The sequence below is a fragment of the Schistocerca cancellata genome, chromosome 1, assembly GCF_023864275.1.
Source record: "Schistocerca cancellata isolate TAMUIC-IGC-003103 chromosome 1, iqSchCanc2.1, whole genome shotgun sequence".
Taxonomy (NCBI): Eukaryota; Metazoa; Arthropoda; class Insecta; order Orthoptera; family Acrididae; genus Schistocerca; species Schistocerca cancellata.
Genome location: NC_064626.1, coordinates 1,191,762,989 through 1,191,777,269, shown reverse-complemented (window position 1 = coordinate 1,191,777,269; position 14,281 = coordinate 1,191,762,989). Strand labels below are relative to the sequence as shown.

The window sequence follows — 14,281 nt, the reverse complement described above, 5'->3', positions numbered from 1 at the left end:
ACATGACCGCCAACTCCTGTAGCTCAGGTCAGCAAAAGAAGTTGGCGGTCATGTGTGAATGAATGGTGTGTGTTTCTCTTTCTTTTATGATGAAGGCTGTGGCTGAAAACTTTTGCTTCAGTGTCTTAATTGCATCTCTCTGCAACTTAGCATGTCATTTTTATGGTAAGTAGCAATCTATCTTTTCTTACAATCGCTGATATTCCAACGTGTAATCTCCCTGACCAGAGGCAACAGTGAAGGACGTTGCAGTTCCGAACAGAGACACCGGAGGCATGCAGCAATTGCAAACCCAATTCCGAGTCACTGCTATGGGAGGGTGAGACCAAAGACCCCACAGCCGCTGCTAGGCCATTGATGGCCACCAGAAAGAGTAGTAGTTCAGTACAAAGCCCTGCGGAGCCCCATTCTCTTGGGTATGTGGGGTACACTTTAACTTGGAACATTGGTGTGACAGAAAGTTGACCAAAACTGGGGGTGGACCCCAGATACTTCTCTCATGTAATGTGGTAAGCCTTCTGCAGGCCGAAAGAGAGAGAGGTGAGGTGCTGACAATGTGCAAAGGCCATCCAGATGGTGGACTCAGGTGAACCAAATTATCAGCAGAGGAGCAGCCTTTAAGAAAACAGCCCTTAGATGCTGCCAAAAGGCCCCAAGACTTAAGGAGCCAACACAGCTGCTTGCTCACCACGCATTCGAGCAACTTGCAGAGAACGACTGTAAGGGTGATGGGGCAATAACTGTCCATATCAAGGGGGTTGTTACCCAGTTTTGGAACTGGAACTATCGCACATTCTTGCCACTAAGTTGGGATCTCACCCTTGCTCCAGATCCAATTAAAGAGGGCAAAGATGTGTTGTTGACAACCCATTGAGAGATGAAACTTCCTGGCAGATTAAAACTGTGTGCCAGACCGAGATTCGAACTCGGGACCTTTGTCTTTTGCGGGCAAGTGCTCTACCAACTGAACTACCCAAGCATGACTCATGACCCATCCTCGCAGGACGACTTCTGTGAAGTTTGGAAGGTAGGAGAGAAGGTACCGGCGGAAGTAAAATTGTGAGGACAGGTCATGAATCGTGCTTGGGTAGCTCAGTTGGTAGAGCACTTGCCCCTGAAAGGCAAAGGTCCCAAGTTCAAGTCTTGGTCCTGCACACAGTTTTAATCTGCCAGGAAGTTTCAAAACCAGTGTACACTCCACTGCAGAGTGAAAATTTCATTCATTGAAAGATGTTTCAGCATTTGGGTGAGGATGAGCCCTGGGACCGTAACAGGGCAATAGGCTAGGGCAATGGAGAGTTCCCATTAACTGAATGGAGCATTATATGGCTCCAGTAGACAGGTAGTAAAAGATAAGCACGTTTGCTCCGCCCGCTGTTTTATGAAGCAAAAGGCGGGGTGGTAGCTCTCAGACACAAAAGTGCGACAGCATCTGGATCACTAGAATGGCATCATGCAGGGGACTGGAAGCTGTAGAGGTGTCTGAACTTTGCCCATACCTATGACAGAGAGATATGTGATCCAATGGTGGAAATGTACCATTCCCAGGAGTCTTGCTTTTGTTGTCTTATGAGGTAGCAGACATGGCATGGAGCCGTTTAAAGGCAATGAGGTGCAAAGTGTGCTTCTTATGGCGTTGAAGAGCCAGCCTACGATCTTCAATGGCTGCAGGGATCTCTAGTGTCTAACAGGAAACCCATCCTCTGACAGGGAGACCCCGGGGAAGAGGGGATGGCTTGGTTGGCTGCCAAAAGAATGTCTGCCATTGTATACTGCTGCACAGCCACATTGATACTGCTTTGTGATGGGAAGCTAAGTACAACAGCAGAGGTGAACCCATCCTAGTCAGCATCATGGAAAACCGATCTGAATGGGCGTCCAGGGGAGCAATGCTGACGGAGCATCAGGAAGATCGGGAAGTGGTCACTACCACACAGGTCATTGTGGACCATCCAGCAGTTAGATGGTATGAGGCCAGGACTGCAAAGGAGAGATCAATGGCCAAATAAATCCCACATGCCACACTGAAGTGTGGAGGCACCAGAGTTCAAGAGATGAAGATCGAGCTGTGCCAGTAAAGTTTCGATGTCTTTACCATGGCCAGTGATCATTGTTCCACCCCACAAAGTGTTATGGGCATTGAAGTCACCAGAGACTAGGAAAGGTGGGAGACAGGACAGCCTGAGAGACAACATCATTGGAAGGAGATAAATATCATAGATGATAAAAACCTGATGTGCCCATACCCGAACAGCCACAGTCTCCAATGCTGTATCAGGAGGCAAAGGTCACTCACTGTATATAGAATCCAGCACATACATACAAACTCCACCTGATACCCTCTTATAGGTGGTACATAACCACGAAAGGCAAGCTTCCAAGTTCCTGGAAACCATGTTTCCTGGATGGCAATACAGAATGCAATGTATATGCTTAAAGGCTGCCGTAGCTCAGCCAGGTAGTGGAAAAATCTGATACGATTCCACAGGAGGATAAGACTGAATACTGTGGTAGTGTGAAGTGACCAGGGGGCAGCAGGTTATGACCCAGTGTCATGTACTGCCACTGGTTGAGACATAAGGGGATCCACTGACACAGGTTCTGTGGCACATTGCCTGGGGAGATTTGGTGCCTCAGGGGCCACCAGGATCTCCACCTTGGGCACAGAAAGAGTACATGTCGAGTCCAGTGACATGGGGGCCACCAGAATTTCCTTCATCTTAGAGGACTTCTTTTTGTCCTCCTTGTCCTCCTCCATAGAAGACAAGGATCGAGAAAGTGTCCCTGAATTGGTTTCAGGGATAGAGGGGAACACAAGAAGTCTGACAACCAGCAGCCAGTGGTTCCTTCAGCCACCGGCTGGCGTCTTGCTGTGGACCAGCAGGACCTTTTCCTAGCTAGAGAAGCTGGAGGAGGACGAGGTGCCTCCGGCTAGGGGATGAGGATCGATGTCTCTGGCGCATGGGGAGCCAATGCTCCTGAAGTGGGTGCAGTGGAAGCACCAGAAGGGGCCCCAACCATCTGGGGAGCACCCACAGTAAGGGGCACAAAAGAGAAAGGCACCACTGACAGAAAACATGACATTGCTGCTGCAGCTTAAGATTGTATCAGTTGTACAAGATTAAGATCTTCATACTTTTTTCTAGCCTCTTGATATGTGAGCTTGTCCTGGATCTTCTTCTCACACTTGAAAATGGAGCAATCTGTTGAGCAGGGAGAGTGGACCTTGCCGTAGTTTCACAGATGGGGTACGGGCACAAGGAACGTTCACGTGCAGCAGACATCCACAATCCCTGCACACAAGTGCAGCAGAGCAAGGTGAAGACTTATGTCTGAACTTCATGCACCTGAAGTATCTTGTAGGAGGAGTAACATAGGATTTCACAACACACCAGTACACCATCACCTTGACCTTCTCAGGCAACGTATCAGAAGCCAAGATGAAGCCCCTGGCATCAACTTTGTTTTCCCTTGGTCCGTTATGGGCATGAAAAATGAAGTGCACACCCCATTGCTCTACATTGGCCTGCACTTTATCAGATTGCAAATGACTGCGGTAAAAAATTATGCCCTGGGCCATACTGAGACACTTGTGCGAGGCGACAGATACAGGAATGTCATCCACAAGAAGCACCTGTGACTGGGCGGGAGAGGACTTTTTAATGAGGAGGAAACCCTCTTCATCTTAGAGATGGCTGCAGCTTCCCTGTATTTACCTCGAATGTTTTTCACAAAAACAAAGGCTTTGTGGCCAAATAGGTGTCCCTGTTGGTCCTGGTACAGATCATGTATTGGGGGAGGGGGAATTTTGCTCCTTGTCTAGACCTGCTTTCCTCCCATGGTGTGGCAAGGGAAGAAAACACATTAGGATCGTATCTCATTGCATCATACGAGGCCTCTCCATTTGTGGAGACTGCTGGCTGTGAGACCACCAGCAGGAGAAAGTTTAAGTCACTTCACGTGCAAGCCATCTACCATGGTGCCACCCACTCCAAACAGGGGCTCTCCCCATGTATGCCACCAAGCCACAGCAACAGCTACTTTGCCAGTAATCTGTTGCCTGAAGTCCCTGTGCCCCAGTGATGATGGAGACATACTCCATGGCATACATGGGGAGTGTGCAGTGCAGGCACCAATAGTGCAGTCCCTACATGATCGAGGGCTACCATTGCACAGGTACTTCACGACCCCTCCCTCCCCCAATAACAGGATGGCTACTGAGCTGGGTACTGGTTGTACTATGACAACAGGAAGGAAGGATGCCAGGATGGAAGGGTGGAAGGACACAAAGGCAGAGCACACAACACAGTGGATGACCTTCCCTGCACGGCATGCACTTCCATAAAATTTGGAATAGCTGGCAGGTCAAACCCAATAATGGGGGACCATATAATTGTTAATGGAAAGGGAATATAACACTGAAAGTGAAACTAGAAATCAAGACCAAAATGGTGAACAATATCCAAGCAGAGTCTGCACCAAAAGGACCATTCGACGGAAAGTGAGGAAGTAAGAGAGAGTGCAGGTGTAGATTTGCTGCACAGAAAGAGGAAGCAATGCTGGAAAGGCTAGGGCCCCATGGTACCCAAGCAGGTACTCACCAAAGTGTGGTGAGCCCCTGGGAGGCCGCAACCAGGATTCAAAATATTCACATTTCATGTCTGAGACCATTGCACTACAAAGTTACATTAGCAACATGAGCTTCAGCAGGAAGGATGGTTCTCATTAATACAAATTGAAATTTAAGGCTTCATCTAGTTTCATTTCAATCTTGAATAGATTCAAAACTATCCAAGTGTAGCTGCAGGGCACCACTGTCAGTCTCATGAAACCTTCCACTTATCATCACTAAGTTTCATATTCATTACAATCTTAACATTACTTTTATGTGACTGGAGGGGGTGGGGTGGGGGCAGCAGTCTTATTGACAACTGAAGTGTGAAGTGTAAGGGTTAAAGGTAAGGGATACAGCAACAATCCCTGTGGCTGCCCAACAACATGTCTGAATGCTTCTGACCAATATGTCTGCAGTAAATATGACAACCTGTTTCAATTTCATCTGGTTCTCTTCCAGAATGCCAACTTACTGGATATTGGTCTTCGCCTCTACAGTACCTCCATAAAAACCTCTGCATATTAACCCCCCAAGTCATCAACAATACCTTCATTTTTATAGCTGCCATGCCTTCCACTCTAAGAAGTCTCCCCTTATTGGAAGGCCATTGTGGATGGTACATCTGTAGTGATTACCCTTTCTCCTGCAGCTGAAGGTCTTGCTAAGGCCTTCACAGCCAAACACTACCTTTCGAACACTGTCTCCAAACAGATCTCAACTGCCATACCACCCCCTTCAGTACTCATTTTCAACCATGATTGGAGTAACTGTACCACAGCCTTGGCCAACTCTGTAACTACCTACCATCATACCCAGAAATGAGAAAATTCCACCCACAATCCTTCCTATTCTTCCTAAAGTACTGTTCAACCAATCTACAAAATATGCTGGTGCAATCCTATGTCACACCTATTACCATCCCCTTGTGGAAGGCCTAGGTGCAAGTCATCCTGTAAATGTTTGTTTAAAGAAATATTCATGATTTGCTAGACATGCAATGCATGCAATAGTGAAATTTTCTATGAGCAACGAGTTATTTGTTTGTAGATTGGTGTATCTCATTTAAAATCCCTCATTCTCCTCTTTTTAACAAATATCCTAATGTTTCCAAAAGCTGTGAGTGCCAAAAGTTATTCATATTCAAAATTTTCATGTTCCAGAATGTTTGACTCTTAAAATGTACTTATTTCCAAAACACAGCACAATAGTTTTATAGGCCCGGGTTTTCTCTTTACAAAAGTGTGCTATTTCACTACAGTAACTTGTTAATTCATTACTTCCCCCACTTACAGAATTTCACTTTCTTTTAACTCTTAGTTGGGGTTTGGGGATCTCTTTGTACATTACAATACCCCACATGGAACAGTACCTAAAACTTTACCATTTTCTAGTTATACCAATCTTAAACTAACGTCTTTGCCCTATTATATCTTTGCATCTTTTAATTTTGCTGTCTTTAGTTAACTAAAACAAAACAGTCCGGTATTTTGTCAGTTCATAGTTTTCTACATTACATGTCTCTAAGTAAGTGTGGTGCAAAATGCCTAAATCTTTCAGATGATAACATTCGTTATGTATGAACATTGTAGTAAGTATTGAGTTACAGTGTATATTTACTTTTCATCATCCTGTGCCTGACAATAGAAATGATTACTGCTACAATGTCAAGGGAGTCTGAAGCAAGCAGTCATTACACAATCACTGTAGCCTATGTCTCATTACATAATTTTCAGTTCAGTTTACACCATGCACTCTGGGTCTACTAGTGAAATTATAATTGTCATTTATTTCTCAGTCAGTCAGCATCAGACTGTTAAAATGTGAAGCCCTGTTTTCAGCAGAATCATTTAAAAGAAACAATAGGTTGGTTTTCAATCTGCGAACTTTGTGAATGTTTCTTAATTAGTGCTACTTACTGATCTATGTCACACATTCTTGCTTCTGCAGGTTTCACAACTGATCATCAAAAAGAGAACATATATGCCAAAACTGAAGAAACAGAAAATCATCTGCTGCTATGTTGTGTTTTTTCGCTAACAACTATCCATCAAGTCCATTAATATAAGGACAACACTTGAAGTCAGGTTATGAGACTTCCAAGGTGCTGTTTCAGGTCAGTAATGCTACACAATGGCTTAACCTTTCACGTATCTTGTAGGTATGGTAACCTCTTTGGGAGGGCATGTCAGACAGTTTAAGTTTCTACTTGTATAACTTAACCTTGTAAGGTAGTAAGAGATTCAGAGCATTGGCAGCCTGTAAAGCAACAGGATATTCTTCAGACTGCCAATGACATTAACTTTTTCCCTGTATGATTGACAAATGAAGCAAAAATTGCTATTCTATTTGAAGGACTTTAAAAAGTAATAACAAAACAATTTGAATAAATTAAATTCTCAAAGCTGAGGATGTGAACAAATATGTGCACCATCGAAACACTATTCTATAAATGTAATGATAAATATTACAAGCAGTTTCAGCACACAGCTTTCCCTCTTTACATTACATTTAACTTCTTTTGGGTAAATACTATATATGTATGTATGTAGTAATAAGTGTTCTGAGCAGAAAGCTTAAAAAGATGGTCAATATTGCACTTAAATACATGTGAAAACACATGTAACCACTTGCTTACTCTTCATCTCACCATTGTTTCACCACCCATTTGAGTGACAATGTATGAACAATTCTTTCAATATGTTCTCCTCATGTCTAATTTTGGTAATGAGCAATGTGGTAATTTTTATTCATTTTAATATATGGCACATGTGAATGTATTTATTCACTCTAAGTCATCAGTTGTGTCCTTTAGACCTAACTTCATTTGTTCAAGAATAATTATTAAATACATTCCAGACAATGGAAACTCCAGGTTGGAATATCAACAATATAAGGAAAAGAGATTGTTACTCACCATAAAGATGATATGTTGAGTTGCAGACATGTACAACGGAAAGACACTTGGAAATCAGCTTTTGGCTAAAGCCTTCTTCAGAACAGAGCATGTGTGTGTGGCCACACACACACACACACACACACACACACACACACACACACACACACACACAAACCACCTTCAGCAGTTTGTACTGGAATGCAACTGTCAACTGGAACGAAAGCAGTAATCTGGAGGGGGTGGGGAAGGGGACGGAACACTACTGTACCAAGTGGAGTGTGAGAAGAGCACTGTCTGGCAGAGAGTGCAGGGACTCAACTGTCAACAGGCACAGTGTCGGGATGCTGTGAGGTAGGGTGGCGGGAAAGGTTGGGGAGGTGGGGAAGGGGGGAGGATTACAGGGAGCAAAAAAACGAGGATTGGGGAAAGACGGGCAGGTGCATTGCAGAGGGCAACGCACAAACACGGTGATGGGACGAGAATGGGAAGATGGTGATAGGGAAGAGGAAGTTTAAATTGTTGGGTGGATGGTATGGGGACAGTATGTTACCGTAGGTTGAGGTTGGGGTAATTTCAAGAGTGGAGAATGTGTTTTAAGGATAACTCCAATTTGTGCAGTTCAGAAAAGCTGGTGGTGGAGGGAGAGTCCAGATGTCTCGGGTAGTGATGCAGCCATTGAAATCAAGCAAGTTATCTGAGCTGCATGTTGTGCCACAGGGTGGTCTACTTTGCTCTCTGCCACCGTTTGGCAGTGACCATTCATGCTGGTGGGCAGTTGGTTAGTGATCATATCAATATAAAAAGCTGGTGTACGACAGCTGCTTTCACATATGGCCCTGTTTCTGATAGTGTAGAGTAAGATTGTGACAAGACTGGAATAGGAAGTGCTGGGGTGGGGTGGGGTGGACAGGTCTTGCACGTGGGTCTTCACAGGGGTATGATCCCTGTGGCAAGGTGTTGGGATTGAGAGTGGCTTTGAGATGGACTAGAACATTGTGGAAGTTGGGTGGGTGACAGAACACCACTGTATGAGGGGTGGGAAGGATCTTTGGTAAGATGTCCCTCATTTCAGGGCATCATGATAGGTAATCACAACCCTGATGAAGGATGTGGTTCAGTTGCTTGAGTCCATTACATCACTGGGAGACAAAGAGAGCACTACTTTGTACCTGGTTCCTGGGAGTGGTGAGAGGATTGTAAGAGAGGAGTGGAATATCTGTTTGTCGACTAGGTCTGGGGGTTAGTGTCTGTATGTAGAGGCCTTGGTGAGGCTCACAGCATACTGGGCAATGGAGTTCTTGTGTCTGCAAATAGGCCATTACCATGTAACCAGGCTGTGTGGGAGGGGTTTTTGGTTTGGAGGGATGGCAGCTGTTGAAACGCAAGTACTGTTGGTGATTGGTTGGTTTAATGTGGACAGAGGTGCGGATGGAGCCATCATATAGGAGGAAGTCAATGTCCAGGAAAGTGACACACTGGTTTGAGGAGGACCAGGTGAAGCGAAAGAGAGAAAGTGTTGAGGTTGTGAACGAATGAGGGTAGAGAGTGTTGGCTCTGAGTTCAGATCATGAGGATATCGTGAATGTACCTGAACCAGAGTAGAGGAGACCATCCTAGCCTCCTAAAATGCCAAATCACTAGTCTGCTTCAGGTTCATTGATTTCTTCTTGTGCTGGACTCAGGGCCAACACATCCTCACCTCATTCCTTCACAGCCTAAACACCAATCCAGTGTGCCACATTCCTGGATGTTTATCTCCTCCTCTGTGGTGACTATCCACACCTCTGCCACATTAAACTCACCAACCACCAAAAGTACCTGCTTTCTGACAGCTGTCATCTCTTTCACACAAAATCCTTTCCATAAAGCCCAACCACCTGGGCACGGCGTACCTGCAATGATGAGAACCCTCTTCCTCAGTATGCTGAAGGTCTCACCAAGGCCTTCACAGGCAGGCACTATCACCCTAGTCCACAAAACATCTCCCATGCCAACCCCCCCCCCCCCCCCCACACACACACACACACACACACACCCAACCCCCAGTCCTCACACCACTCCCAAGAAACAACCACAAAGAAGTGCCTCCTCCATCACCCAGTACCACTATGGATTCTAACTACTAACCACATCATTCATCAGGGCTTTTATTACCTATCCATCATGCCCTGAAGTAAGGAACATCATATCAAGATCCTTCCCTCCCCTTCAAGTGGTATTCTATCACCCACACAACCTCTACAACATCCTAGCCACTTCAAATCCCAAACCTTTGCCACAGGGTTCATATCCCTGGTGAAGACCATGTGCAAGATCTGCCCAATCCACCCACTAACACTTCCTATTCCAGAATTCACAGGCTTATCCTGTCCCATCGGAAGTCACCTGTGAAAGCAGCCATATCTTATACCAACTCTGCTGTACCTGGTGGCAGTTTAGTCCTTGCAGACTGCATCAGACATGCTCTTCTCAGCCCCCACCTGTACACTGCTATCCCATCCCTTCCCCACCTGCTCCAGATTGCTGCTTCCAGTCTAAGTGACAGCTGCATTGGGTTATAAACTGCCAGAGATGTCAGTCCTGGGTGTGTGAGGTGTGCTTGCTCATGTGTGTGAATGTGTATGTGTGTGTTTTGTTTTGTTTTCTGAAGAGGTCTTTGGCTGAAAGCTAATGAGTAAGTATCTTTTCATTATGCCTGTGCACAACTGATCGTGTCATCTTACAGTGAGTAGCAATCTACCTTTTTTATATTGTTTGCATTCAGTACATTTCTTAATTCCTGTAAGCACATGCAGCTAACACCCCAGAGTCTAGATAACTATTGTACACCTTATCGATCCTCTTATCAGTTTCCCCATTCCCTCATAACACAACACCTGCTAAACAACTCACTCCCCTTCATTGTACATGTGTCTATGATCCCACCCATATTCCCGTCCTCGTTTTTAATTGTTATACAACTAAACATTTTGTGGAAAGTGGTGTTTGAGGTTTGTCACGGTAGTGAAGTACAGTGTTGTTCATTTTCTTTGACTGTTTTTGTTTGTACACCTAAAAATGAGTGATGCAACAAAGAAAAGGAAATTTGTGCCTTTTAATGTTAAGTCAGAAGCATTGAAACAAGTTGACAAACGGGAAACAATTAGAAAACTTGCCCCCTAAATGGTGTCAGCATCATCATTATCAGTGGCCGGTGAAGAAACAGAAAAAAAAAGCTCACTGCAAAGAAATATTCTGAAGAACTACTTAACTGAGAAACTATAAAGAAATTGGAGTTTGGAAATGAAAAAAAGTGAGACATTATTCAAGTGGTTTTTGCAATGAAGACAAAAGGGGGCTCTGATTTCTGGTCCAGGCTTGCAGAAGAAACCTTTGTTTTTAGAAACTGGCTGCAAGAGGGAGATGACAGTTTCACCACTAGTATGGGCTGGCTCAACATGAGGAAGAAGAATGAAATTACAATTAAATCCAGACCTTTAGCTAGTAACAGATGTTGATAAATATTAATGGGGACAGTTGAAAATGTGTACCCCAACCACGACTGGAACCCGCGATGATCTGCTTACATGGCAGACACACTGAGCCATCGAGAACACACATTATAGTGCAACTGCAGGGACTTTTCTCTGTCACACTCCCCGTGAGCCCCACATTTCAAACTTACTGTCCACACACTATAATTGTAGTGCCCCTGCCCACTATACTCATTACTCGCAGTAGTCAATCTACCAATACCAGTAAGAGTTTGGGCCATGTGAGTGCATCTGCACTGAAGGAGATCATTGGCCAGTAAGCCTTATCTATATGAAGATGGTATCTGTTCCTTCAGACATGTCCAAAATAACAGATACCATCTTCATATAGATAAGGCTTGCTGGCCATTGATCTTCTTCAGTGTGGATGCACTCACATTGCCCGAACTCTTACGGGAATCAGTAGATTGACTGCCGCGAGTACTGAGTATAGTGCGCAGGGGCACTACAATTATAGTGTGTGGACAGTAAGTTGGAGATGTGGGTCTCACGGGGAGCATGCCAGAGGTAAGTCCCTGCAATCACACTATCCTCTGTGTCCTCGGTGGCTCAGATGGATAGAGCATCTGTCATGTAAGCAGGAGATCCTGGGTGCGAGTTCCGGTCAGGGCACACATTTTAAACTGTCTCCATTGATATTTATCAATGACTGTAAGCAACTAAAGGTCTGGATTTCAATGTAATTTTATTCTTTGAGAGCTACAAGATCACCAATGGTACCTGTTCTTTAAGACATGTCTGGTGATACTGTGGCCGTTTTGTAGTGGGAAGGATGCCAAGCCAAGAGTATTCAAGAATGTTACCATGTCAGCTCTTCCAGTTATCTACACACATCAAAATAATGCCTGGAAGAACCAAGGAATCTTTATGAACTGGTTTTTTTAACTCATTTTTACTGCAGTACAAAAAGTTTTTAAGATGAAAGGGACTGCCATGCACAGCTATTTTGACAACGGGTAGTGCATCCTCGCATCCAAATTAAGAAGAAGTGCAGTACAACGGGATTCATGCCATTTCTTCCATCAGACATTACCAGTTTGGTTCAGTTAATTGATCAGGGTATTCTGGAATGGAATGGAAGGAACAGTATTGTTGGTGATAGCTACAACCAATCTTGCATTTGGGATACAATGAAAACATTGCAGAAGCTTTAAAGTAAGTTACTGGAGAACATTGTAGAATGTATCAGCAAGTCTTTTAGCAAGGTAAAGTCAAATACAGTTTCTAAGTCAAGAGAGAAATTCTACTGGAAAGTAGGCCTAACATAAACAGAAAATTTTGACGATGAAGTGATCACCTGTTGTGTCATTTAATCAGATGGTTGCCAGACTGTGAAGAGACAAAATTTGGAAATAACTGACTGATTAAATGGTTGGAAGTGACCCAGACTTCTATAATTGACATGGTTAACACCCCAACACAGTGAGAGAGTGGTGATGACCATGAGACCGAGGCTGTGACATGTCCCACCCATGGCTATGCTGCACTTAAGGCCGCCATGAACAGCAGCCTGAGGGAACAGCAACCATAAACTGTTCTGCAGACACTGGCATGATATTGTTGCATGGCATCATTCCTGCTACATCAAACCAAGGATGCTACACCTTTATTTCATAAAGTAGATTATCATCATATTCAAGTTAAAACCTTTATTCTACCAATGTAAATACCTACATAAGCACTTTGTTTTAATAAAGTTCATATTTTGACACCTGTATTCTTTTCAACTTCACTTTATTTGTTCTCCCCATAAATTTCAATAGGCTGAGTTTTCAATAATTCAGTGTTGTCCCAGTCCCATTCAACTTTAACTATCAAGACTAAACACACACACACACACACACACACACACACACACACACACAAATATACTTACTAGATGTTCACAGTGCTTGTAACAGAGACAGCATCCCCATTAGGTCCTATTATTGATATATGTGCCGTTCCGTGATCATCCTTGTTGTAATAGACAGCACCATAGTGTTTTGGATCTTGGTAAGTTTGTGTATCATTAATCTTCCTTCTAACTGCCTCTGCATATTCCTTTGACTGCAGCATGTTGACAACCTGTAATTATTGCACGTTTGTATTTATTTTGATGAAATCTAGCATCTAGTAATGCAAAACACATAAATAAATCAAAAACATGTATTATATCAAACTATAGTATATGTGCAAAACATATAGTCCTTAACACTAACTGGCACATTTTCAGACACTTTGCCCTTTCCTCTTTCACATTTTAAAGTAATCTCCTGTTTTCATTGCAAGCAGTTCTCTTTAAAAAATAAATAAATAAATAAATAATATGAGCCACACATTAATTGTCTCAGTTGTGTCTATTTAATCACCATATTATTATTTGCTTTTTATTTCAACAGAGAACTCCAACACACAGTGGAAATATATACATGCATGTAAGCCATATGAAGATGGGCACAATCTTGAAACTGGTCATGTGTTAAATAAAATCACCTCCTATTACGACTGGCAGTGGTCGTTATTCTACACCCCATAAAATAACAGTCACGGAATTCACCTGCATCCATTATGGATAAAGTTCACTAAATATTGTACCCTTTTTAATTTTGATATTGGTACCGTCATAGTAAACAGTGAAGTTTAATTTTCAATGTGAGAAATTTTATGTTATGAAGATACAGTAATATTTAACATCAAATTCAGGCTCAATAAAAGGAGTATGCTGTGATAAACATTACAGCTGAATATTAGTCTTGTTAAGAAAACAGTGTGTTAATGCATAAAGGACAGTACTTTAATGACAACTGAGACATAACCACTGGTGTATTATGAAACACAGAGGGACTTCCAATAAATAAAATTAAATTTCCTAGTACTATACCTGTAAGATTTATAATGCAGCAGTATATACAGATATTTATATAAGAGACTGATGGAAAATGTAAAAGTCAATATGAATTCGCTTAAATTAACAAATACGTTACACATAGAAGCTGAACTTGTTGCAACATTATTTGTCCAAGCAGGGGGGGGGGGGGGGGGGGGGGGCGAATATATGTGGTGTTATATATCAATCTGGAAGAGTGATGTGGATCTCTACATATTTCTTTATCACTGAACAATATTCGCGAATGAAAGAATGATAAAACAAGTTATTATTTTAACAGTTGCCATCCTTTCCAAGTCAAGTGTTCCCTCCCATACAGTCTTGGCATTCGAGGCAAATGTATTAGTTTGGATATATACTCTTTGCAA

At 43.2% G+C, this 14,281-nt stretch overlaps 1 protein-coding gene across 4 annotated transcripts in view; it reads right to left on the bottom strand.

Annotated features, from left to right (window-relative positions):
• LOC126094448 (scoloptoxin SSD14-like) overlaps positions 1 to 14,281 on the bottom strand; it is a 572,643-nt gene that overhangs the window by 8,300 nt on the left and 550,062 nt on the right. For all 4 annotated transcript variants that reach the window (XM_049908841.1, XM_049908849.1, XM_049908832.1 and 1 more), the window contains one exon: positions 12,921 to 13,111. In XM_049908841.1, coding sequence (XP_049764798.1) covers positions 12,921 to 13,111 — 191 coding nt within the window. The remainder of the gene's footprint in view (positions 1 to 12,920; positions 13,112 to 14,281) is intronic.